The sequence below is a fragment of the Cyanistes caeruleus genome, chromosome 7 (genome assembly GCF_971803275.1).
Source record: "Cyanistes caeruleus chromosome 7, bCyaCae1.hap1.1, whole genome shotgun sequence".
NCBI classification, from domain to species: domain Eukaryota; kingdom Metazoa; phylum Chordata; class Aves; order Passeriformes; family Paridae; genus Cyanistes; species Cyanistes caeruleus.
The window spans coordinates 8,230,040-8,252,902 of NC_141707.1; the positions used below are offsets into that span (position 1 = coordinate 8,230,040).

A 22,863-nucleotide genomic window follows, 5' to 3' on the forward strand; every position below is an offset into this window, starting at 1 on the left:
TATTAATGGTATATTACATTGTATTATATTATATTATTCATTATATTATACTGCATTACACTGAAGTAACATGATAATTAACATATATTATATATTATAGTATATTATGTTACATAATTATATAATTATAACATAATTATAATTTATATTTATGGATAGTATTATATTATATTATATTATATTATATTATATTATATTATATTATATTATATTATATTATATTATATTAACATATATTATATTAACATATATTATATTAACATATATTATATTAACATATATTATATTATATTATATTATCATATATCATATATAATATATCATATTATATTAATGATATGATAGGATAGGATATGATATGATATTGTATATTATGTTTAAGTACCTACTAAACTAACCACAAATTTACATTTTGTATGCATGTCATTTAAGGCTAATACAGGTTAAGAAGTAGATGGAGTTCTTTTCCTCTTCAGTTTTGCATTTAGCCAATTCTTTTGCAGTTGTGGAAAAGAACCACTTTCAAATATAGAAAATTATCTCAAAATAATGGAGTTATGACTAATTAATAAAGAGATACTTTTCCTATTGTTATTATATATATACTACCCTGATAACTGGAAAAGATAGCATTCTTTGAAGTCAGGCTTCTATAACTGTGCAACTATATAGAGATAATCAAGGGGAAAAAATCAAACTACTTAATCAAATTTTACATTCAATTTCTTAACCCAAAACTAAGAGGGGAAGAGGGATTATCAAAATACTTCAAGTTTTGTATTGAAACAATCAGATTTAAACCATACCCTCTGTAACCTGTCTGATACAATTCAAAGCTTAAAAGTATGAAGGATTCTTCCATGCTTGATCAATGTGAAAAGTACTTTTTAGGATAACAGACAGCAAAAAAATAAATAGAAAAGTTAATTGTGACAACAACTAACTGCACCCAGTTTTAAAGTTATTCCTGATATTACCATTTACATGCACTTCAGAGAGATTAGTGGTTTTGCTTGCTTTTCTCATGTGTGAGAAAATTGAAATTGCTTTTGCATAGAAGACTGAACCAAACAAGTGAAAAGACACTGCAGGGATCAGATAAAATCTGATTCTTGCCAGATCCCCTGGACACATCACCAGCAATGAATTGTGGACTTTGTAAAGATTAAAATAATCTGAACTATCAAAAGCAAATGAGACATACAGTTTAATGGAATACCCAGTTGCATATTTAATGCTCTTCCATCTACTTCCTACAGCATATAAAGCAGCTTTTGAAAAATCCCTGCCTACAGCAGGACTGCAGATCAGCTCTTTTCAGACACTGGTTTTCAGGAGAGCACTTGAAAGCTATTAAATGGCTTTCTAGACCAGACCCTGATCTTTCTTTGTCTCGGGGTATCCTTTTAAAGCAGCTCCACATCCCCTGGAGTGCCTGGTATGAGCAGCTGAACAGAGCAAAGAAAGCTGATCCTGCCACTCAGTCATCAGAATGCAGCTGTTCATTCTGTGCTGCAGGAGAAAGGATTTTTGGTGTGCAACCTCCTCCTGCTCTGGCCATACCCCTAAAGGGAGGATGCAGAGCAGGCACCCACGCCCCTGGAGCTGCCAGCACTGGCACACCACCAGTGGCACATGGGAAGGTCTAGCTTAGGGCCAACACCTTCTCTTGAGCTCATTTCTTATAAATGCCATCTCACTCTTCCCACCAGCTTCTCTCTACTGCAAAGTGGGCCCCTGTGCAGTGATAAGAACAAGCCCAGAAGCAGGGGAGGAGAGAGCAGAAGAGAAACAGTGCCAGCACACTACATCCAACAGGGAACAGCAGCACACACAGACAAGCACCAGTAAATTACAGCACACATGTAAACACAAATGGTGTCAAAAGAGCACATAAGGCTTGCTACCACCTTCACCTACAGCTACAACAGGATGTGTTTTGACAATTTATTTTGGTTCACAGGGTTTGCTATAACTTGCATGCCTATACAGACTTTCAGTGATCTGTCACAGCTCTTCCACCCTTATGTACACACAGGCACAAATGTGTGTGGTTTCATCATCTTGTTGTTATACAGACTTTTAATGATGCTTTTTCATTTCTGCCTGAAAATCAAGCTCTATACTGAAGTCAAGATTCAAAAGCCTTTAGCAGAGCTGTGCCAATTCACATCAGGTGAGTTGGCCCTTCAGTGCTCAGAAATGGAAAAGCAGCTGGTCTTCCACAAATATTTTGGCAGAAGTAACTGTGAGGAAAGGAACCTGAACCATTTTTGACGCTCAGGTGACAGCAAGACTCAAGAAATAAATTATATAAATTATGACCCTGTAATTACATAAATTACAACAGCAGTTTCTGTGCACAGGAATTGCTCCTCACTGCCTGGTTTCCCCTTCCCTTTCCCATCCAAGTCTTTCAGTACTGCTACACACTTGTCATGTTTTACATCCAGGCACAAAAAGAACAGGGAAGGATGCTGGGGGTGAAAGTGAGGGACTGGGAAATACAGCTGGGTGGCAAGAAAATGAAAAGAGAAAAAAACTATTAAGTGCTCCTAAAACAGAGGTTCTTACAAGCGGGGGTTCTTGTAGTAAAGGGAGTCTCCTTACTGTCATCTAAAAAGTCTTCTTCCTCATCCTCCTTTCTCAGGCGCCTCTTGGTCTCCTCATCATAAATGAGGCCAAGCAGGTTGGCAGGACTCTCGCTCTCAGCATGGCACAGCTCGTTGAGGCGGACACCAATCGCCTGCAGATGGGGAAAGAGAAACACAGGAGGTGAGAATTTCAGCCCAACCAGAATGCCCTGGCTTTCCTTTTATTGTCTAAAGAGGAGAAAGGGATGACAGAAGACTAATTTCTATCAAAACCATAATTTATTTCTCCTTTTTTCAACAAAAGCTTGCAGTGTCAAATTTCAGGATGAAAACTTTTAGTAAATTTAGTTAAACAATAAACCTCTCCAAACTGGCACATAACAGGCAGAAGGAGATTGGGCTTTTCTGTGGTGGGATTTATGTATTGATATGGTCAGCTTTATTTTGAGGTTACCTAAAATGTGCTCCACTGAGAAGTAAGTGGTTGTACAAGAACCTACGTTGAAACCTACGAGAATTTGGGTCAGCAAGGCAGAACCTGATTTTTAAATTCCCATAAGCATTTGGATTTAATGTCTTCTTTTTTTTTTTTGGGTGGGGGGAGGGTGAGGAGAATGTGAATCATGATTCTCAGGTGAGAAGCACAAAGCTCACTTCCAGAAAGACACCTGTAACTGGTCAAAGGAACTTCTCTCACTATTTTGGGTCGTGAGAAATAACCTGTATACATGTCAAACGTTCTGCAATTATATCCTGGGGGCTTTACAAGGAAACAGCAAGTGGCATTCACAGGGCCAGATAAGGCAGTTGCCTCATTTCTGTATGGTAAGAGAACACAATCAAATAAAACTTGAAGGATTCAAGTACCAAACAAAAAGAGACATGACCCATAGCAGCTCTGTAGAACTCCTTGCCAAAGAATTCCAAGTGCTAACAGTCTGTATGGGTGCAAAGAGAAACTGAATTAAGTATGGCAAAGAGAAACCCACTGCTAAATATACAGCACCACACCTAGCTCAAGAAACCCTGGGCTAAATATATTTGCAAACAAGAAAAATAGAAAGTAGTATCACGGCCCACATTTTCCCTCTTCCTCAGCCATTCAGTGCTGGGAAAAGGAAGAATGGGCCAAACAGATCTTTGGAGAGAACATGTCCTGGCAAAGTGACTTCCCTTAAGAGAAGGGGTGATCCTGGCAGGCTGTGAAGTGCAAGCGGAAGGGAAGGCTTCTGAGCCCCCATCTCACAAGGACTGAAATTCCGCACAGGAATTTTCTATTTTGCCGTATTTTTTTAACGTAAGCAGAAGAGAAGCAAACACTTACATCTCCCCACTGGTAGAAGAGCTTAGCTGCATTCCACTGCAGCTTCTGGTTCCTTTTGTTGCCCACGATAGGGGAACGGCCACGGGACAGCCCCTTCTTGGTGATGTTCACATGGTGGCCCTTCATCCACTCGGGCCAGTTGCCGCGGTTGCAGCGGTGAACGAAACGCGCGCACTCGAGGAACAGGGCTGCTCGTGCCACCACAGGAGCTTCCTGAAATGTTTGGGAAAAACTACTTTAAAAGCAAAGACACACTGGGAAAACTCCCCCAGAATCAGAGCATCCTGCACTTTGAAAACTTCTTTGCAAGCTTGCCAAGGAGTCGCGCAGTAAGAGCAATCTCTCCCTTAAAAAGTTGACACCAGAGTCTCTCTGCGTAAGCCTTGAGCTACTAAAAGCAGGCTCATAAACACTGAACAGTCTTGCTCAGTCCAGAACAGCATAAAGAAACACAATATGACCTTAGAAAGAACATCATACCCCTCTGTAATGTTCTCCTTCAGAAACCATCTAAGTGCAAAAGCAGAAGCATGCACCTAGCACTGTTACTGCACAAATAAATCGAGTTTTACTTTCACCTTTGCTGCTAAGGTTGCAAATATTGCAGGAGCAAATGACACCATGGCCACACAAATCCTAGCATTTGTCGCTTTAGGTTCTGCTTCTGAATCTTGGGAGTGAAAGCATAAATGGAGGCTTGTTAAAACTAGGAAAAGCACTATTTTGCAGTTATAGTTAATATCTGTGGAAACAAAAATATATTACTCTGGTGTAAGTCAACAAAATTTCACTGGCCGAATTTCAATCACTTTAGCAAGTGCCAGGCAATTCAGTACTGAAATAACAAGAGGCAGCTGAGTTTTGAAAGGACTGACTAGTTTCCAGAGGAAAATCCTCCTGTCCCTGGCTTGAAAGAATCACTTTAATGGGAGAAATTATACTGAGTGTATCATATTTTGTACTAAATCACCCAGCAGGACACATGTTAGACCACTAAGGAATGCTTCTGAAACTTTCTGAAATGTTCAAAAAATAGACACAGTAATTTTTGTTTCCTAAAGGGGCTTACTACCCTTTAGAATCAGGAGTAGTTTTTTCCCCAGCAGTCTAAACTGCCAAAATAACATCCTTACAGACATGAAAAGTGACTAAAAAGCAAATGGGTCTCTTAATTTCCATTCCATTTTCCCCTTTCTTCCTGCAATTTTCACAACCAAAACTCCTGCAATCGGCAGTTTGTAAAACTAAGAATACAACAATGCCTCACCAGCTGGCTTTAAAAGGCTCACTAACAGGGATTTCACAGAGCACAAACGTGTTTTAGTTTTACTTTTAGATGCTGACAGCTTTAATGAAATAATTTAAGCAGATCTACTTATAAAGAAGGTCTTATCAAAGGTGGTCTATAAATACTAGACAGGCCCTGAGACCCTGTAAGATTGTCTGTTGAACATTATTAAGGAGAACCTCCATGAGTGTTTCAATCAAAAATTGAAAACAAATTGAAAGAAATTTGGGACCAATGGTCCTAAAGTTTGATTTAAGAAATGATTGCCAAAACATCCATTTGCAGCTTTTGGCCACATTTTTACAGATGTTGGAGGGGGAAAAGCCATTCTCTTGAATGGGAAGATTTTAGCTGCCATGATGTTCTGATGATGAAGGCAGAAATCTGAATGCAGACACTCACTAACCAGAAACAAAACAATAGCTAGCACCTGGAAAAACATTACACACTATTCGTTGGTCATATGCAATATGGAACACAGAATAGCTGAGGATTTTATTCTTTTATTCTCACAAAGTAAAACTTTAACCATGGAGACATACATGAAGAGATAAAGCCCCAGCCTCAGTCTATTATTGGCTTAGCTCACTAGCAGTAAAGTGAAAATTTCTTAATCCTGTAAAGGAATGTGCTGTAAGAACTATGAAAGCACTCAACTACCACAGTTAAAGGAAGATATGTAGGGTGGGGGGCAAAAGGGAGGAGCTGGGTTAATTAAAAATCATTGTATTATTTAAAAATCACTGAACAAACCTCCTGTACTAAGGACTTTCTGAACACAGAGCGCAAGCTCCCTGTGGTTGCTTACCTGAGACTCTGAGAAACCTGAAGCAGCAGCAGCAAGAGAAAGATGAAGATGTGACAGAATGAACAGAGATGGATTCACACAACAGAGAAACACATCACAAATGGAGAGAAAATAATCAGGCAGGTGATGTGTAGCTGAAAAGAACACAAGTTACTGTGGTCACTGTCAAAACCTGACACAGCAGCAATACTCTCACAAGTCTGTCCATGCCCATGCAACTCTTCACAAGTCCACTTTTAAGATTAGACCTACAATTTGCACCTTGAAAATTGTTCTTTTACTGTATAAATTGACATAAATTCACGAATTTGTTAACTATTGAAGTCATGCCATTGAATTTTTTCAGCCGATAACATGATTTGTGCTAAAGAGCAAATGAGCTGGGTGGAAGGAACCAAATACAGAATGGATTTGGAATTTCACAGCATCACATTACTGTTCATGTAAACATGATTCTACAGTTTTATGCCTACAGAGAATTTATGTCCAGTTTGTTTTCAAAAACAATGAATTTTATGACACTAATCAATCACTGGTAATTTTCCTTGAGTCCCTTCTTAAAGCTCACATGGCACTTTGAGCAAAAATTCATTTTTGGCTCTGATCTCTTCAAGACAGAAAAGAAAGGCATGTAATACCAACAATATACTTCTAACAGATGCCAAAGTAAATTTGAGAACTCTCAAAAGGTGCTGACTGGGTAGCTCTGCTTTGTCTAAGCAAAAGTAAGTCTGGCATGAAAGGTGTCTTAGCAGGTATATGAAAACAGGTTGCAAGTAAATTATTAACTACTATCTTGGAGAATTGCCTGTTTCAATTAGCTCAGACCTCTCTGACTACATCTACCAAATGGTCAAGTACAATCCCTGACACAGTTCCTTGTTTTTGTTCCCAGTCTTTCACACTAGGACCTGTTTGTAACAATCTCTGACTTCCTTCCCAACCATAAGTGCTTCTACAGAGAAATATTTCTGCCATGGAAACAGGGACATGGAGACATGGGACATACAGAGTCTGCCTGAGACCCAGGGTGGAATGGAGTCAGGATACTGACAAGTGTTCTTGCAGTTTACACTTTGCTTCTACTGTCCCACTACTTAATAAGTCATCTTAAACAGAATCCTACCAGAAAATATATTGCATCTCAACAAGGATAAAAGATTTGCATCTCAGCAAATGAGCTCACACATCTTATTGGAGAAATGTAATGCTGACAGGTGTCACACACTGTTGTACTGGTGAAAGAAAAGCTGGTCATTTACAGCAGTTTAATTAAGATATTTTAGGTGAAATAGCAAACCAATCCTATGCAGCAGTTTATTGGAACCCTCGACATGAACTTAAGCATAGACTGAAATATGCCAAAGTAAATCAATTTTACTATTGCAAAGTCTGGACTTAATCTGGGGCCATAAAGATGAAGCTGTCTGTAATGTATCAGCTATTACAGAATGCTTGCATATCCACATATTGATTGTAGTTTTAAAAATTTAGCCAATTATGGATGCTGCTTCTAGGAAAATATATTAATTGCATAGCTACTAAACCTAAGGCAACACTCATTTTAATACACAAAAAATTATTAGCTCCATAAGGATGTATCATTTGTTTCACTGTTCTAATTTCTTTAAATAAGTGTGGCAAATCACTACAAACATCCAGGCAGATCAAAGATCTCAAAGTTGTTGCAAGAATATAATTTTACAAACCTTCATGAAAAAACATGCTCAAAAGAATTATGGAAGAACTGAACCTGGAACTGTCATTTTTTAAAGGTTGCCTTAGCAACTAGGCTGGATAAAATGACTTAAGGAGCTTTTCATTTGCATCAGACCTGATTCAAACTATCACTTCAAAAGCCTGAAAACAGAAATGAAACCACCCAGAAATGCTTTTTTCTGGGTGTGCTCTAGTGACATATAACGTGGGAACTTTCCATTGCCATTAACCAATGCAGTGAGATGACAGGCTGTCATCTTTTAAAATATACACTGCATGTGACTGCCTAACTTCTGTACATCTCCAATACTTTGTAGAAAAAAATGCTAACTGAACAGGTACTTGAAGTTCCCCAAGGCTATAATTAAAGCAAGGCTTCCTTCATCTTTAGCTGAAGGCCTTCTAGAAATTCTAATACCAAAATTGTCTGCATTGTTCAGTGGAATGGAGAGACATTTTAGTTTGAAGTTACATTTTAGTTTGCAAAAGTCAGCTCTGGAAGTCAGACATCTTCAAACAGTTCACTCTCACTGGCAGTTCCCAGCTGACCTCGTGCATGGGCACAGAGTAAGCTGGTCTGTACTTAGGCATTTGGGAAATTTAAGAATTAAGTAATGGATTTACAGGCAATAGGGACATAATAGGGATTTACAGGCAATAGGGACAGCTCACTGCAACCCTGACTAGTAAGAGCCACCAGGTGGGCTACTCTATCAGCCACTGCATTCACAGCTCCCATCCAGAGGAAGAACAATCTCTGGCAGGAAGTGTGGGAAACAGTGAATGAGCTGGAAATGGATGAGGACCAATCCAAAGAGAAGAGCTAGGTGGGAACTGATAACAGCAGCAACTCCAGACCAACACTAATGCAGACATGCTTGAATCTGCAGACCAGGTAAGGCAAGGCTAAGATGAAGATAAAAAGGAGCAGTGCACATCCCTACAGCCATGGAACAGGTGATGCAGCAAGGGTCAGGGCACAGTGCTCCCAGGAAGGCAGAGTCTGACATCTCCAGCAGCGAGCAAAAAAAACTGAATTTGAGCACAAATGGCACAGCGGTCACACAGGTGAGAGGTGGGGATGTGGGGAAAAAAGGGATAGAGAGGGTGTGGATGCTCTGAGAGCAGCTTTTTTTCAGCTTGCACACAGGCAAACACTTATGGAAGGAAGTAGAAAAGCAGCATGCAGAGAAATTGCTAATATTTGGCTGGCTTTTCATAGCTGTGTTTGTCACACTCCTTGCTTGTCACATAAACACCTCACAGAGCCCCACTGGCTCACGAACCACAGGCTGAAGGCCACAGCTTTAGAAATGGGAAGGATTGTTAAAAAACATAACCGCAAGGAAAAAAGGAAGGAGACACAGAATATCAGGAAGAAGGGATTGAATTGTGTCACTTCTTTGATTTGCACTGGAAAATCAGCAATATCCACATTTAAAAGCATGCACACTCTGATGTAATTTTTTTTTCCCACTGACTGGCTCTGGTGACTAATGGTTCAGTGTTGCCTAATGTACATATAAATCTGTCAGAACTTGAGAGTGGTATTCCTGCACCTCTCCAAGCAGTTATCCAATCTTCAATCCTTATTCTGTAGATTGACACCAGGAGCAGAAACAGAGCATCTGTGAGCAAAGTGTGAAGACAGCCACGCAAGCTTTGCACTGGCAATAATGTAGTTATGGGGAGCCACGTAATAAAAAAATGATCCATTTTGTCTGCAAACTTTTCCACTCACAGATGCTAAAGCTCCAGCTAACACCACCACCAGCAGCTGGCATTGCTGTGATGCTTTCCATTCTTTGTGTGGGGGCGTGAGGAGCATCAGAAGGATGGTGGACCACCACAAATGCACATGCTCTCAGCAGGTAACAACAGACCAAGAATGACTTACAAGATCTAGAGCTGCTGCCAAAATGGAGGCATCAGGGATGGTGCCTGGCTCACAGCAGTTGAGCAGAAACTGAAAGCGCTTCATGCCTTGGCGGATGGCTCCCAGGTTCACAACGTTCTTGGATTTTCCTCCTTCTTGTTTGGAGGTCAAGTGATCGTCAAAGCTATGGCAACCTAAAAAGGTAGAGAATACAGAGGGGATGCAGGGAGGGGTAGAGAGAAGGGGGGACACAGTCTCTCACCAGTTAAAAATGGGGAACAAAAAAATCTCAATGAGCACAGTCTTAGTGCAAATCCCTTTCTCTCCTTGTGTTATCTTGAAGATAACAGGTTTATTTTTACAATACTCATGACTTCCATGAAACAGATAGACAACTAGTCAGATTCTGGCATATCTGCCCAGAACATTTCCACCATACCCAGTGTGGAAGCCCAGGACCTACCCCAACACAGATGAATTAGGATGTTGTCTTTCCTCCCCACCTCTTTAACACAGATATCTTGCTTACAGACTTTTCTTCCTTAATAATCTCCTACCTTACTTCTCTGTCACCTTTAAGTTTACTTTAAAGTGCAGCATGCGTAACCCTTATTCCTCATGGATCAATTTAGTCATGTATCATCCACTAGGACAGAAAAATCAGTAGTGAATGTGTGTGTGGGAATCAAGCACTGTCCTTTTTTCAGGCATACATCTGCAATTACCACAAGAGCAAAGAGAAAAGCGGGACTGGCCTCAACTCCCAGATTCTCATCATTCCAGCCTCTCTCCCTTGAAGGGTCCTTCTACACTTTGGGATGGAAAAGAGTTCCATTCAAAAATGGAGATGGCATCCCACTTCATGGACAATTGAAACTCTGTGTATGGAGTTCACATCATCAATCAACTTAGTACTAAACAATCCAAATTAGCACTATTAGTGCAGAAGATCATTATGCAGTTGGTAGCCAGAGCTGAGAGAATGGTAGAAAGACAGAGATTAGAAATGAGGAAAGCTGTTTCAAGGCCAAAGTGTTTGGCCAAAAAAAGCATAGTCAGTTTCTGGGCTTTTTGTCTTTACCCACATTACTCTCCCTGTTTACATCTGAATGTACAAAAGTTTACAGAACACTGAAGGATAAAGCACTGAAGAAGAGAATGCTGAGTGGAGAATTCAAAATTGGTTTTAAACATAGATTATTTGAAGAACAAGAGTAAAAACATCAGCTCTACAGTACTTTTTTACTACTTCAGGAAAGAAGAATGGCTGGAACTCAAAGTTCTTTTGGGTGTGCATTCCCTAGAATTGCTTGGGAAGCATTTATGCACCACAAAAAAAAGTCACAGCAGAAAATGACAATGTAGATCTTCACTTTTCCCTTGAAGACAGAAGTATATCAAATTTCAAGAGACTTCTTTACACATTCCTTGTCTTTTTTTCTCTCCAGTGAAGCTGTACCTCATTACCAGCAAACAAAAAGTTCCTGTGTTGGGAAAATGTTTTGTTTGAATGGATCAAACAAAGCAGAAGGAACAAGTAGAACACTTACAGATGCGAGTAGCCACAAGCATCCTTCCAAGTCCTTCTGTTTCCTTATAGCTTTTATATCTATCTGAGCCTTCCTGCTATGACTGTCATAACACTGAGTCATTTGAGGTACAAACAAATGTTTCCTATTCAGGCCCCTGTTAAGCCTGTGTGAGATAAAGAACAGAAACTTGCCTAAGGCCTGTCCCTAAACCACACCATAAAGAGCTAGCAGAGCTTTTGTCCATCTGAGCTCAGTGGCACACCTTGCATTTTGTGGAAGCTTTACAGGACAATTCTTCAGAGGCAGCTGGTGACTGTCCCTTGCTATGCTCATTCTGGAGTGGCCTTGCTGTGATCAGGGCAGCCCTCACTGACCTAATTCATGTCTCAGGCCTGCAGAAGATCTCCCCCAAAGAGCAGAGACCACTTCCTAACACAGGAGGACACAGAAGCTCCTGCCCCACAGTCGCTCCCTCTGTGACCATGAGCTCACCCTTCAGAGCAAGCTTGAGCTTGAGCCACCAACTTCTGTGGTCACAGCATCTTCAGTAAGTGCCCAAAGGCATGGCTCTCATGCAAATGCTCATGTCTATGTGCTTTGCTCTTGGCATAGGTAAAAAGATCATTAAAAGAAATATTTTTACGCATGAATATGTAAATATATATGTATATATATATATATATGTATTCATATGCACACATACAGATACACACATACATATATGTATGCTTAAATACATATGTAACACAGAATTTCCAGTGGTCTACATGATAAATCAAGATGAAGATTACAGTTCATAAATGATGTCACAAATTATTCTACATTTTATAATGTTTAATGCAATTTTTTTCTCCCTTATCCATTTCCTCTTAAATTTGGTCTACACAAAAACACAAGAGGAAACACCACATGGAAAAAAACATGATCAAAGTGATAGCATAACACTGTGAATTACAAAAATGAAAAGGCAGAGAGAGATTCCAATACACTGCTTTAGGGTCAGATCTTGAGGGATTTAACAGTATGCTCATCCACCATTAAAAGGCTTTTTATTCTCCCTTCGTTAAGCACAAAAAAATTGATTATCTGTATGGAAGACAGAGAAGCACTGGATATTTGAAGGCTCAGTGTACTGCTGTTGTTGTACTGGGTTATAAACTGTCCCACCATGAACTGGCCTCACACTGATGCTGCCGTGCACGTGCAAGCACAGACATACACGGGGCAGACACAACTATTTTTACTAAAGCTTCTTGTTTTTCATTGAGTATCAGAGATCCTTGTGGGTAAAGTGACTCAACTTCCTTAAAATCACACTTTGCCTTATAAACTTTTATTACTCTTGTATTAGCAAGAGGAAAAAAACAATTGTTTTCTGCAGGAAAATATGAAGTTCGTCTCACAAAAAGAGCTGAGACAGTCTGTGAAGTTCTCACTGCCCCTTGGCCATTTTTAACCAGTGAGAGCTGGGAGGAAACATGGTGGAAGAATTTCATACCTACTTCAGCACAAAGCAGTGGATGAAGAAACTAATTCCTTCCATCCCTGGGGAATGCTACCAGACTACAACAAGGGGCTGAACTGATGCATTCTCACGAAGGAACAATACCTCTTATCTAGGAGCTAACTGAAAAGCACCACCCTGCACCAGTGGCAGACAATGACCAGATTACAGTGACAAAAAATGCTCATATTTTGCAAGTACCACTTGCCTTAAAAATGCCTTCCATGCATTACACTTCAGGCCTGGGACTGGTGATGGCAAAATGCACACAATGCAATGTCGAAGTGTGATGCCAGAAGAAAACCAAACGTAATGCCAGAAAACGTAGCATATTGTAAAACTACAGAAACCATGCTAAAAAATAAAATTGACTCCTTTTTGTGAATTTTGGGGATCTGGATGCATTGTTTTAAAAAGAAAAATAACAGAGCTTCAAGATACAAGGTTATCTCCCTGACAAGAAGGATGTGCTTTGAGCTGATGACATGAGCATGTCAATGACTGCATGACATTTTAAAACAGATTATACCATCATCTTGTATTATTCATAAAGGCACTTTTCAGACATTGCTGACTTTGAATATACATAACAATTAAATACACTTCTGTGGAAAAGAAAAGGAGTGTTTTTATTATTATGTTGTGTGCTAAGAAAAAGGAACGGCATCCCTAACGAATGGTATGCAGAGACTAGACATGCAAACACAGAAGAAAAGAGATAATTACAAAAAGGTTTGTGTAGGGTTTTCCATTTCTGTGCTGATATTTGATAAAACTGTCAAATAGTTACAAATTGAAAAAACAAAACTAAACAAAAAAACTGATGGAATTGTTGCATTGGACAACAGAAGATTTACACACCTGATTTTGAACTGAATAAGTGCTTTGAAACAAGCATTCATTTTTCAAGTGTAATGACCAAATTTAATTTGATTTTAAAAGCCCAAATGTTGTATTGTAGATTTTATTTGGATAGTCTGATTTTTTTTTAGGAAAAAAAATTACCAGAGCTTTTTTTCTAAATCAAAATAAAAGAAAGAAGGAAGGGAAAGAAAACAGTTACAAAGACTAAAAAAATCAGAGAAGGCTACAATGAAGACAAAAACCATGGTGAAAGCAGGGGAAAAAAAAAAAAAAAAGGAGAAAGGGGTAAAATACAAAAAGAAATATATTTTTAAAATGATTTAAAAAGAAAAGAAAATAAAAAAGGAGACGAGAACCCTGATTTCTAACCATCTTTTTCTTCTGTGTGATGAAGCTTGGATGGGTGTCTTCGGCAGGTGCGCCATTTACCAAGACGCTTGAAGAAATTCTCCTCTTCGTCCCGCCCGTTGTCCAGGCCTCCTCCCGTCCCCCCTCCTTCAGACAGCTTCACTGCGCTGGTAAACTTCACCTGTGCAGGGACAGAGGGGCTGCTCAGCCTGTGCCACAGCTGGACTTGGCCTCAGTGCTCAGGCACAAACATCTGCAGGGTCACCGCAGTGACACAACCGCGTCTGCACAGATCTACATGCACTGAAGCATCTTTTAAGCTTTCTGCTTAAAGGATTGATCTTTCTTGACAGGCTGTGAAAGGACAAAGAAGGAAGGAGAAGTGTGACCAAAAATTAAAGCTGGAGTGTGTTGACAGAGCCTGCACTTGCCTCTCAGTGCAGCAGGGCAGACTGACAGCGTAAGTTTAACCTAGTCTTCACCATGAGTTACAAAAGTTCGGTGTCAAATTCCCATGGCTATACTCTGGAGACTTCTTGTTATCTGCAAAGTCCATACTGAGTAAAAATGTGCAGCTGAAACCAGCCAGACCCTGCCTTTTCAAGCTCCCTGCAATGCAGCCTGACACATTTACCTTGGAGCTCTGCCTGATGAAGGAGAGACGGTCCACAGAGCTGATATCTAGGAGATCTTCCACTCCATCAGCCAGGCCAGAGAGGGAGGAGCGCTTCAGCCAATTCCCTGTTGCAGAACAAGCCACTCAGTACAAATCTAAAAATTACTTCTAGAATTATTTCTATTTCATAGCAATTGCAGTGTATTTCTCCACAGTGGCCACACTAAGGCGTGGGGAAATGGGAGAAAAGCATAAGGTAACATTTTCATGTAACATGTATTAACTGGCAGGCAAGGCCAGGTCCTGGGAATTGGAACGGATATATTCTCTGTCTAACAAATGTTAGTTTGGAATATCTCTCTTCTACAGTCAGGAACAGTGCCTGTGAGATTACAGTACTAGCCTAATGCTTTGGGGGGAAAAGTTTCAATAATCTATTTTGACCAAAATATCCCTTGGTATCATTGGCAAATTGCTTACATTTTCCTTTTCCTCAGTTCCCCATCTGTAAAATGGAGAGAGCAGCAAATCATAGCTTCTTTTGAGAGAATATATGGACAAAAAGGAACTGTGTTGCAGTATTCCTTAAGACAGCTACGTCTAGCTGAATTTCTCTGCACATGCAATATGTATAGAGAAGAGAAAGAGACATACATTTACCTATGGGAAGTTTGAGTTTCTTTCGAAGGGAAATCCGTCGGGAGCGAGAGCGGGAGCGCCTGTCTGTGGTGGTTCCGGAGTGAGCCGTGGTGCACTCGGATGTGTCCTGCTCAGACTGGCTACTGGTATCACTAGCTGCACTCTGTGACTTAAACATCTTCCTCCAGAAGTCCTTGCGTCCCAGATTGGCCCCTTGGATTTGCTCATCGCTGGAACAGAAAGTGTGCAGAGCATGGAGCGTGTATTTCAAAACTGTATTTTCAAACTGAAGTTTGGATGCTCAGGGAAATGAGAGCTCCTTCCTGCAGCTCCCCTCCCCTAACCTCTCTGTTACTTGAGGCTGTTTCATTTTGAATTCCAAATATACGGTTCTTAGTGAGGCATAAGCTTGACAACACACTCGATATTGTTCAAGACGCGGAATAACCATCTTTTCTACCCTTAGGCACTTGTCCACTGTGGCACAACATGGCCATCATCCCCTCCTCTACCACAGAAAGCTTATCTGCTCTGTCCAGCTGGTGCATATGGGTGAGATAACCCAGACCAGAGAGATGCCTGAAAGGGAGTTATCTCTGGTGCCAAAGAGGTGAGAGCCCCAGCTGACAATGAACATCCCTTACCTTGAGAGTGAGATATAAAGAGATAAGCGAGGAATCATTAACTGAGAGACACTTCACAACTACAAAAGCTACACAAATTTTCATGGAAGCAGAAGTCACATACACACTCCCTGGAAATGTGTAGGGCTCCCTCCCCAAGCTTGGATGCATTTTCATGGTTACTTGTCCAGAAATTGAGAGCAAAAGATTTTTTCTGTATTCCTATCAGAAACTGGATGGTAAAATACATTGAATCCTAATCTGTACTATTTCTTCTCTAGCTGTAATATAGGTACCTTGTTATTAAAGTGCACTGAATTGTTAATCTCCTAGTAGAGTTTCTTTTGTTTATCCTGTAAACAGGTAAACTTACTTAGTTAGACAGTTAAATTTGTGTCTATGAAATAAATTATTCATTTAATAAGCCTAATTGGCCATTATTAAGAACCTGAGAAGTGAGAGCAATCTGGAGTACAGGTCACCCCTAAAAAGAGTTACTGCCAGAAATACGAGTCAAAGGCAGGACTTGTTTAAGCTCTCCTCTCCATTCATGTCATTCCAATTTTTAGTTTCTACATATGAAAGTAAACCACCTTCTTTATGTCAAAATGAACTACGTTTATAAGACCACATTAGTAATTTCTACAAGCATGTGTACCGGAAAGCTTTAGGACATCATGACAGCCATTTGTGAACCTGCTCATTAAGTACTGGAATTGGGACAAAATTTTTTACTATATTCTTGAGATGTCCCATGCCTATGGCAGGGCTCAGAGAGGAAGAACTTGCCTGAGTCCTCCAGAGCAGTAAAAGGCTTTATCCTTGCTGTCTCAGACACAGTGAGACTTTGTGGGCTCAGATAAGGCAGGAGAATATGTGATGTAGAGCTCTGGGCCCTTGTAGAAGCAATGTCTTCATGCAGTGCATCTCAAAGCTCAAGGCAGACATGTATTCAGAGCAGTTAAATGACTTGCCCAAAATTACTGAGGGACTGGTGGCCATTTGTTGGATTTTCTTAAACTCTTGAGAGTATTGTTTAATTAATTGTAAATGGCAAAATTTCTTTGTACATAGATTTCAGTTGTGCAATGCCAACAGCAGGTTGATTCCCTGTGCTGAAAAGGGAACTACAGCTCTCTTCAGAGACTATGTGCCCAAGGCAGGTCAGGAATGGGCTGGCTCTCACCAAAGCATTAATGACCCTTAGCAACAACTTGGAAGTAGAAAATTATTAAAATCATTGCCCAAGAGCACAAACAAAGCTTGGAGAACAGTTGTGGTTAATTCTCTGAGGAATTAACATGCTATTCACTGCTATGGCAGTATGGTACACCAATGACAAATCTACTGCACTGTCATTTGGAAATCTCTGCTGTTTCCCTGTCAAAACCAGGATGGCAGCACTGAAAACAAGCATTACCTGGTTGCTTGCAGTAGCTCCTGTGTGGACACTCAACAGCTTGCTGTACCACCCAAACAGCCAAGTCTGCTATCCTGTCCACTTGTGCTAACCCCAGAAGGAAGCTGCTGGCACTAACACATGGAACAATTCAGAATTTACTTACTGCTCTGGAGTTTGCATTGGGCGGCTGGAGACGTAACTCCGGCATTCATCAGGGGCAGCTGAGGCCTGCCCTTTGTCAATGATCACACTTCCTGCCTCAGACCTGTACAGACAAGATAAATCATCAGCCAAAGGAAATGGGTGGCCCATCTCATGGTCATCACACAGAACTGGATATGGAAACCTGCAAAGTAGCTTTGGAGATGTACCCTCTCGTTAGCAATTTACTGTCTCTACGTACATATTATTCCCAAAAAAAGCATCAGCTCTTGGCAGCAAAGCCAAGGTTTTCAGGATTTCTTCAACTTTCTTAATCCTTCTTCCCAACAATTTAATACGACAAATTCATCAAAGCACCAGAGGAAATTTCTTTTTGGTAAAGAAGCATGTCAGTATTAGATTTCTTCTGGGACTTGTTTTACATACCAGGGTTTACCTGTCAGAAAAATAGGTACACATCCCAAAGGATGTGATGCATATTAAGAAGTACATCCACAGAGTGTTCTGCTTCTTAGTTCTTTTAACCTTTCCTTATCCCTATGTTTCCATGGCACTGTTCTCTTATGCCTCTTATATGAGGCTGCCAATGCTTTTCTCTGCAAATTTGTTGCAGTCTCAGGTCATTACATTTTAAAGGAGGCTGCTGCCACAGACTTGTTCAGCACAAGTCTGAACATCAAGAAGTGACATGCTATAAAGACAAAACAATCCCTTGGGCTTCCTACATTTGTGTTCGGCACAGATAAGTCACGGAGTCATATGCAAGTCAGTCATTTACCTTCTCCATCCTGATACCCACCTTTTGCTGCCAGAAGGTTTTGGGTCTTGCTCTGCTTCCTCTGTCTTTTTTCCTGGTATTAACTTTTCAGCACTGTCCAGGAGGGCACTGAGTGCCACTCTCCGAAATACATTCCCATGGGCCTCCTTGATGAACTGGACCAGCTGTCGGATATCACAGTACAAACCCTGAGTAGCAAGACACCACGAAAAAGAACAAATTCAGTCTGCAGTTCCTAAGGAAGCACTGAGAGTCAAAACTTCCTGAGGTACACTTCACCAGGCCATTACTTCTCCTCTGGCTGTTGTGTGATCTGCTCTTCAGGTATATGGTTTGTGGTTTTTGGCTGGAAACTCATAGTGCACTCAGAAGAAGCAGACAGGGAGGAGCGTTATTATGGAACATGATCTGCAGTGGGATACAGGAGAGGTATCAGAGACTAAGAGTCCTGTGAAATGATGACTTAAAGTTTGTTTTATACCACTCATCAAGACCACAAACTTAAAAGCCGTGAAATATCTCAGATTCACATGAGAAGATGCAGAGTGCAAACAACTGCACGTTTTTTTCAAAACCAGTGGGTGTCTTGGGATTTTTTATTTTTCATTATTTTAGAGCTTCACATCATATGAAGAGAGAGGAATGACTCACTCATTCCCCAACCTATCTTCTGCACTCAAAGCCCATTTTAGTTCTGAACATTCATACACATCTGTGATGTGCAAATCACCTCTATATCTGAGGGCAAGGGGATGGAGGGAACAGTTTTACAGGGCTTGATTTTTGATCTGTGAGCTTTCTTGAAAGACCTTGAATTATTCTGAAAATTCTCAGCAAGAAGCAAAGGAAAACAAAACAAAACAAATAAAACAAAATAAAAACAACATAAAAAAACCAACAAAAACCCACCAAAAAAAAAAAACAAAAACAAAAAAAAACCCAAAAAAACCAAAAAACCAAACCAAAACAAAGAAAAAACCAAAACCAAACCAAACAAAAAAAACCCAAACAAAAAAAAGCAACAAAAAAAAAAACCCAACAAGCTTATAATTTCACCTGTATCCTGATTAGGGCTTTTTTAAAAAATAAGATATTGACTACAAGATTGACTTTAAAGAATGACAAAATAACTGCAAATCTGCACACATGCTCTACAGGCTGTATTCTCCATACAGACACAAATAACATTTTTACCCTTAGGGATGAATTTCACCTTACACACTAAAATAGAGTCTAGAAAGATACACAATTTATAAGTAAAATTTACACTTGGTGATCCTAATCTAGGTCAAATAATGGGGCATGTTTTTCTGTATGCCAACAAATAAACTCTTATGAGAAACATAACTTTGATTGAACATTCCAAAGGAGGAATATCCATAAGAACTAGAGGATTTGGACAAAGGTAGACTACTCTGATGATTTAAGGTGTTAGTGTGGTTTTCCTTCTCCTACTCCCCTCACCTCACAGAGCAGTACTGCCCCTTTAGCTGGACTTCAGTGTCTCTACACCTCTGCTGTAAAGATTCACGAATACAAGAATGTTTCTTGTTTGTTTCCATCAAAAATCCTGATTTCTGATGATAAAGCAGGTGGCCTGAGCCTAGCTGCTGGAGTACACCAGTTTGGTGGGAGAGCACTCATGTCATCCAGTCCACTGACTGCTCTGGGAAGACAGAATGTGCATAGCAAAAAGCAACACCTTCCTTTCCTCCACGTGTTCAGTAAATTGAACGTTTGTCTAAACCTTGGGAAGATCTGTTCAGTTGCTGTTCAGTAATTCACAAAGTCTGGCACCCATGGACCATGTGGTTAACCAAGTGAACTGCCTTTGACTTTGCTGAAGGTTAATTCATGGCCCTAGAATGATGGAATAACTGAGGTTGGAAATGACTGCTAACATCCTTGAATCCAACCATTAACACAGCACTGTCAAGTCCACCAAAAAAACATGTCCCTGCTTCCATGTTCACGTTCATATCTTTTAAATCCCTTCAGGGACAGTGATTTCACCACTCCCCTGAGCAGCCTGTTCTAATACCTGACCTCCCTTTTCAGTGAAGAAATTTTTCCTAATATCTGATGTAAACCTCCTCTGATGCATCCTGAGACCAATTCCTTTTGTCCTGTCACTTTTACCTGGGACAAGAGACTGACCCACACCTTGCTGCTAACTCCTGTCAGGAAGTTGTAGAGAGCAAGGTCCCCCCTGAACCTCCTTTTCTCCAGGCTAAGCAACCCTGTTTTCCTCAGCTGCTCCTCATAAGATGTGCTCCAGACCCTCTCCCAGCCCCATTTTCCTTCTCTGGACATGCTGCAGCACTCCAGTGTCCTTCTTTAGTGAGTGGCCCAGAACAGACCCCAGATTCTGAGATGCAGCTTCACCAGTGCCCAGTACAGGGAGACAATCACTGCCCTGGACCTGCTGGCCATGCTATTGCTGATACAAACCAGAATTCGTGGCTCTTCTTGCTCATTAATCCTTCCAGACTGTTCTACTTATCCACTTGGAGCACCAGAGAAGAAGCTGCTTGGACAGAGAAGAAATTTTCTTTCAGACTGCCCAGCTTTTTTCCTGTCTGAGACCCCAGGTTCCAAGCCAGACATGAAACAGGACATCACATTCGTATAATTTTTATAGGCTACATGGATCATCATTTGCTACATGGATTTGGCTAAACTGAATGAATTGTTCACTGCAAAGTCTCACTCATGACACCCAAGTGAAAAAGTGAGTTTGTTAATGTGGCATCAAGTGCTTACCAGGTTTTCTGGGCTGTGGAGCTCATGTGTAGTGGATGCACAGCGAGTGATCAATGACTTGAACATGGCACTCACAATAATGCCTTCTACACTTTGGGCTGTAGACTTGTTGTCCACTGTGCTGAAGTTATTCCCAAATCCAGCCTTATCTGTAAAATTCAAGTATAAGCAAGCCATCTTGTTGGGAGCAGTTTAAAAGAGAGAGTTTAAAGACAGATGTAAAGGGATTAGGGTACGTGAGACAAGGACACATCCCCACCCAATATCCTGGGCTCAGTTCTCACAATCCCACCCCACAAAAATATAGCAGAAGCAAAGGGTAAAACAAATGATAAGTATGAAAGCTTCCCAGAAACAGCTGTATTATGAAAAAGGATTGAAAATATCAGAACAATTCTAGCTTTGTTTAATCCACGTCTCTCATTTAGAGAAGTGCAGAATAAGGCTTAAAATTTGAACAATAACTTCAGCTTTTCTAGTTACCATTCTAAGGGATAAGAGATGTTTGATTAAGCAGCAAAGTGACAACACCCACGAAATGAAAATCTTTTGAACTGTGGGAATGCTTTTCTTGGAAAGTACACAAGGACACCAAGCTTTCAGAAAGACTCAGAAAATAATTACACATTCACATGAATTAAAAAAACATCCCAGTTTCCTGAGATGAGAGAAAAGACTTGCAAGAGCTGCATGAGCTGCCATGCTCCAAAGAATAAGCCAGTCAATAATTGATGAATACTTAGGGAAATGTCATGTGGAAATCTTCTTCATGAAAGATGGCTATGTAATTTTCTTTGATGACATCTCTGAAATTTCTGGCATCAAAGATAGTTTTTAATTAATTTTAATTAATTTTAATCAATTAGTCAGATTCCCCTAATGTTTCAGAGGAGCTGTTCCTACTCTGTAAACAGTCATTCTTAACTGTTGTTTCATGTAGTGACCAAGCATAAATGTTTGATTGTTCTAATATAGCACATATTATAACATAATTTTCTTAATTTAAAAAAATCCTCAAACCTCCCTACATGCCCACATGCATGCACATTTGTAACTGCAGGCACATCCATCTGTGTGTCCATATTCTTGTTCATTCAAGCCTTTCTTGCTGCTTACTCCCTCATCTGAGGCTCCACAGAGGGTTTTAAAGCTCAATTATATCTCCATCCAGAATAAACCGTGTGTTAAACAGGCCATTCCACCTGGTGCCTTGTCGTGTCATGAAGCAGAAAACTTCCTGCCTGAGGTATCATTTAATGAAAATCTCTTCTGTGAAGAGCCACAGACAGGAGGTAGGATCAATCAAAGGGAGGCCTTCAATTTCAGGTGCTCTCTGTGCTCTGAGATCTCAGGGCAAGATCAAATTTGGGTGGTCAAATCCAAAGTGGTCCAACTCCCTTGACCCCCAGTGGCTAAGGATACAGTTTATATAATCTGAGAGCAGAAAATCACATTTTGTAGCTTGTAAAAGACAAGAATGTGGCTTCTTTCTGATGGCACAGTTTAAGAATACACAAGTGACAGGTTCTGATGTCAGGTATACTTACTATCAGTGACTGGCTCCATGCAGAATCCTAGTAAAGCATGCAGGAAATCCACCACATTATTGAGAGAATCCTTGTTCACATAATCTCTCACCGTCTGCCGGAATTGCATCTTATCCAGTTTGTACAGTTTCGTGAGGCAGTTCTGGGCCTACAACAGTGTCCATCAAACCATATCACATCAAAGTACATGTTCAAGTTTTGCTAGCAAGAGCAAGGTAATTTTGCACTTAGCCAGCGCTCTGCTGTCTCTGAATGGTCCCATAACAAGACAGGTTCACCTCTGGAGCCAACAAGAATTTCAGCACAAAAGAGAGTGCCTTGCTCTTTGAGGTGGTGATAAAGCCACTACCAGCTGTATCTCAAGTTCTCTTTTCCCCTGCCCAACCCCAAAGTAAATTCTCACTGGATGTAAATGAACTGGGAATGTACCACCTCTGTCAATGCTCAGTGCCTTGGTGGAACAGGTTTTTAGCCTT

The 22,863-nt window shown here is 40.4% G+C and overlaps 1 protein-coding gene across 14 annotated transcripts in view; it reads right to left on the reverse strand.

Annotated features, from left to right (window-relative positions):
• The window catches only part of UNC80 (unc-80 subunit of NALCN channel complex), a 120,623-nt gene that overhangs the window by 69,424 nt on the left and 28,336 nt on the right, over positions 1 to 22,863 (reverse strand). For 5 of the 14 annotated variants that reach the window (XM_086896012.1, XM_086896019.1, XM_086896009.1 and 2 more), the window contains exons 15-24: positions 22,388 to 22,535; positions 20,841 to 20,989; positions 18,099 to 18,265; positions 17,301 to 17,402; positions 15,128 to 15,342; positions 14,492 to 14,598; positions 13,879 to 14,038; positions 9,631 to 9,803; positions 3,919 to 4,131; positions 2,575 to 2,746 (exon numbers count right to left, since the gene is read on the reverse strand). In XM_086896012.1, the coding sequence (XP_086752138.1) occupies positions 2,575 to 2,746; positions 3,919 to 4,131; positions 9,631 to 9,803; positions 13,879 to 14,038; positions 14,492 to 14,598; positions 15,128 to 15,342; positions 17,301 to 17,402; positions 18,099 to 18,265; positions 20,841 to 20,989; positions 22,388 to 22,535 (1,606 nt within the window). The remainder of the gene's footprint in view (positions 1 to 2,574; positions 2,747 to 3,918; positions 4,132 to 9,630; positions 9,804 to 13,878; positions 14,039 to 14,491; positions 14,599 to 15,127; positions 15,343 to 17,300; positions 17,403 to 18,098; positions 18,266 to 20,840; positions 20,990 to 22,387; positions 22,536 to 22,863) is intronic. The other 9 variants (XM_086896013.1, XM_086896011.1, XM_086896022.1 and 6 more) reach the window with 5 other exon arrangements.